At 56.2% G+C, this 3,353-nt stretch overlaps 1 protein-coding gene across 2 annotated transcripts in view; it reads left to right on the top strand.

Moving 5' to 3' along the window:
* Positions 1 to 3,353, top strand: part of UNC13D (unc-13 homolog D) — a 20,184-nt gene that overhangs the window by 4,024 nt on the left and 12,807 nt on the right. For both annotated transcript variants that reach the window (XM_017884701.1, XM_017884700.1), the window contains exons 8-13: positions 436 to 480; positions 607 to 675; positions 861 to 930; positions 1,106 to 1,210; positions 1,325 to 1,417; positions 1,493 to 1,596. In XM_017884701.1, the coding sequence (XP_017740190.1) occupies positions 436 to 480; positions 607 to 675; positions 861 to 930; positions 1,106 to 1,210; positions 1,325 to 1,417; positions 1,493 to 1,596 (486 nt within the window). The remainder of the gene's footprint in view (positions 1 to 435; positions 481 to 606; positions 676 to 860; positions 931 to 1,105; positions 1,211 to 1,324; positions 1,418 to 1,492; positions 1,597 to 3,353) is intronic.

Raw genomic sequence — 3,353 nt, 5'->3', positions numbered from 1 at the left:
AAAGGCATGCTTGTAATCCCAGCACTTTGGGAGGCCTAGGCGGGCGGATCACGAGGTCAGAAGCTCAAGACCAGCCTGGCCAACACAGTGAAACCCTGTCTTTACTAAAATTACAAAAATTAGCTGGGCGTGGTGGTGGGCACCTGTAATCCCAGCTACTTGGAAGGCTCAGGCAGGAAAATCATTTGAACCCGGGAGGCGGAGGTTGCAGTGAGCTGAGATCCTGTCACTGCCCTCCTCCAGCCTGGGGACAGAACTAGACTCCATCTCAAAAAAAAAAAAAAAAAAAAAAAAAAAAGGTAGTGATGCGGGTATGAGGAGAGGAGTTTGGCAGGGATAGGCTACAACTCCATGGCTCTGGGCTGTGGTCACTTATGGCTTCGGCTGGGGGGTCCACCCTCCAGGGACCTCAAGCACGCCCTTTTCTCCATATAGGGAGTTTGAGGACATCACCAATGCGAGCTTTCATCTGGACATGTGGTGAGTGACCTGGCCTGCACCTAGGGATGGGAAGGGAAGGTATCTGGGGTGAGAGAGGCAGAACCTCCTCCTGGAAGAGGTCCTAGGCGCTCTCTCTGCTTCCTTCTCAAACCTCTGTCCTGCCAGGGACCTGGACACTGTGGAGTCTGTCCGACAGAAGCTTGGGGAGCTCACAGATCTGCATGGGCTTCGCAGGTGCGTGTTGTAGGGCTCACAGGGAAGGAGTGGGGCCTCCTTCTGCCCTCCATCCCCCGACATGCACACTGGATGCTGGGGTGCAGACTCCTTTGGGGTCCAGGTGGCTGCGGCGGGGGGTAGATTCCAGCCTGATCCCTTCTGATGCTTGCTGCATCCCCCTCCTGGGACCCTGCCTGACGAAGGATCTTTAAGGAGGCCCGGAAGGACAAAGGCCAGGATGACTTTCTGGGGAACGTGGTTCTGAGGCTGCAGGTGAGGATGAGGAAAGGGGCCCAGGAGCGAGGCAGAGGGAGGGGGTTGGGAGGGGTTCTGGGGAGAGGCTCCATGTCCTCACCAAACTGAGCCTGGAGTCCACCTCCTGTTGTCTCCACTGCCCCTGCCTCTGTGAGGTTCTAACACTCATGGGCTGGGCATCCCCGCCTGTCAGGACCTGCACTGCCGAGAGGATCAGTGGTACCCCTTGGAACCCCGCACTGAGACCTACCCAGACCGCGGCCAGTGCCACCTCCAGTTCCAACTCATCCACAAGCGGGTAGGTCGGGTCCTGGGCCAGTGGCTGTGCCCAGCTCCTGCGGTGGTCTGCTGGGTTGGGGGCCTGGCTATACCCGGCGTGGGGCCCTGTCTGCTCACAGAGGCCTCATTGCAGAGAGCCACCTCGGCCAGCCGCTCGCAGCCCAGCTACACGGTGCACCTCCACCTTCTGCAGCAGCTCGTGTCCCACGAGGTCACCCAGCACCAGGTACTGCCCTCCCAGGGCTGGGCACAGCCGGGGCTGCCCTTCAGGTCCTGATACTCCTCCACCTGCTCCACTCAGGCGGGCAGCACCTCCTGGGATGGGTCGTTGAGTCCCCAGGCTGCCACCATCCTCTTTCTGCATGCCACACAGAAGGACCTGTCCGACTTCCACCAGTCCATGGCGTGAGTGCACAGCCCTGGGCAGAACCCCTGAGCCACTAACCCCCCACGCCCCCTGCCCTCCTCCAAGCTGGTAGCCCAAAGTGTAATTCTCAGCGGACTTCCCTTTGGCCCAAAATGTGTGTTTGAAGTTTTGAATCAGTTGCCAACTTTAAAAAGTCTAGAGATTTGGCTGATGTGGTAGCTCACTCCTGTAATCCCAGGACTTTGGGAGGCTGAGGCAGGAGGATCACCTGAGCCCAGGAGTTCAAGGCTGCAGTGAGCTATGATCACACCAACAGTCCTGCCTGGACCACAGAGTGAGATCTCATTTCCAAAAAATATTAGAAAAAGCAATCTGGAGATTTCACATACCATCCAGATCTCCAGCTTCTCGTGAAACACAAGTGTTAGAACTTCAGGGCCATCATTTTGCTGCTTTTTTTTCTTTTGAAACAGAATTTCATCCTTGTTGCCCAGGCTGGAGTGCAATGGCATGATCTTGGCTCACTGCAACCTCCGCCTTCCAGTTTCAAGTGATTCTCCTGCCTCAGCCTCTTGAGTAGCTGGGATTACAGGCGTGCTCCACCACGCGCAGCTAACTTTGCATTTTTAGTAGAGACAGAGTTCCTCCATGTTGGTCAGGCTGGTCTCGAACTCCCGACCTCAGGTGATCTGCCTGCCTCGGCCTCCCAAAGTGCTGGGATTACAGGCATGAGCCACTGTGCCCAGCCATTTTGCTGCTTTTTTGAGTGGCCAGAGCAGTGATGTGTCTGCCTCTGCCTGTCACAGCTGCCACTGGGCCCACTTCAGTTGCTTTCGTCTCCTGAGTTCTTCTGGGCATTTGAATTTGGACCCCGTCCCTAACCCCAGCCCTGTTTCCCAATACCATAGCCTTCAACTCAGCAAAACTATGCTCTGATAAGGATCTATGTTGAGGGCCGCTCATGTCAAGTCCTAGGAATGCTGGGGAGGTCACAGGGGGTCACAGTCATTCCAGTGCATGTGAGGTCAGAGATGGGACACAGCCGGCCGGGCACAGTGGCTCGCACCTGGAATCCCAGCACTTTGGAAGGCTGAGGCGAACAGATCACTTGAAGTCAGGAGTTTGAGACCAGCCTGGCCAGCATGGTGAAACCCCGTCTCTACAAAATATACAAAAATTAGTCAGACGTGATGGCGCACATCTGTAGTCCCAGCTACTCAGGAGGGTGAGGCACAAGAATCACTTGAACCCAGGAGGTGGAGGTTGCAGTGAGCTGAGATCACACCACTGCGCTCCAGCCTGGGTGACACAACGAGACTCTGTCTCAAAAAAAAAAAAAAAAAAGAGATGAGACACAGCCAGGCGCTGGCCAGGGGAGGAACAGGAGCAGGATACTGCCTCAGGCCTGGGCTGCAACTTGGAGTCTGAGTGGGAGGCAGAGGGAGCCCAGGGGAGTGCATTTCTGGGTCGGGGTCAGCATGTGTACTGCTAGAACCTCAGGCAGGTGGGTGATCCGTAGACGAGCGTGGAATGGCAGCGAGGCTGGAGACTGGAGCAGGCACCAGATGGGGAGGGACCTGGTTTGCCTGCAGGGCCCAAGCACAGTAATGCAAGTGGCTGCAGTGTCCAATAGGGACCTCGGCCTGTCCCCAGGCTGCTCCTCTCCCCCATCCTCTGCCCTCCCACTGGACCTCTGTGTGTGACATCCCTCCAAACCATCTGAAAGGAAGTTCTCGTTGATGCTTGCCACATGTGCACGAAGGCTTAGGTCCTTAGATCCTATTTTTCTTTTCTT

Source organism: Rhinopithecus bieti, unplaced genomic scaffold (genome assembly GCF_001698545.2).
Source record: "Rhinopithecus bieti isolate Rb0 unplaced genomic scaffold, ASM169854v2 scaffold_13400, whole genome shotgun sequence".
Classification (NCBI taxonomy): domain Eukaryota; kingdom Metazoa; phylum Chordata; class Mammalia; order Primates; family Cercopithecidae; genus Rhinopithecus; species Rhinopithecus bieti.
This window is presented reverse-complemented; position numbering and strand designations above follow the sequence as displayed.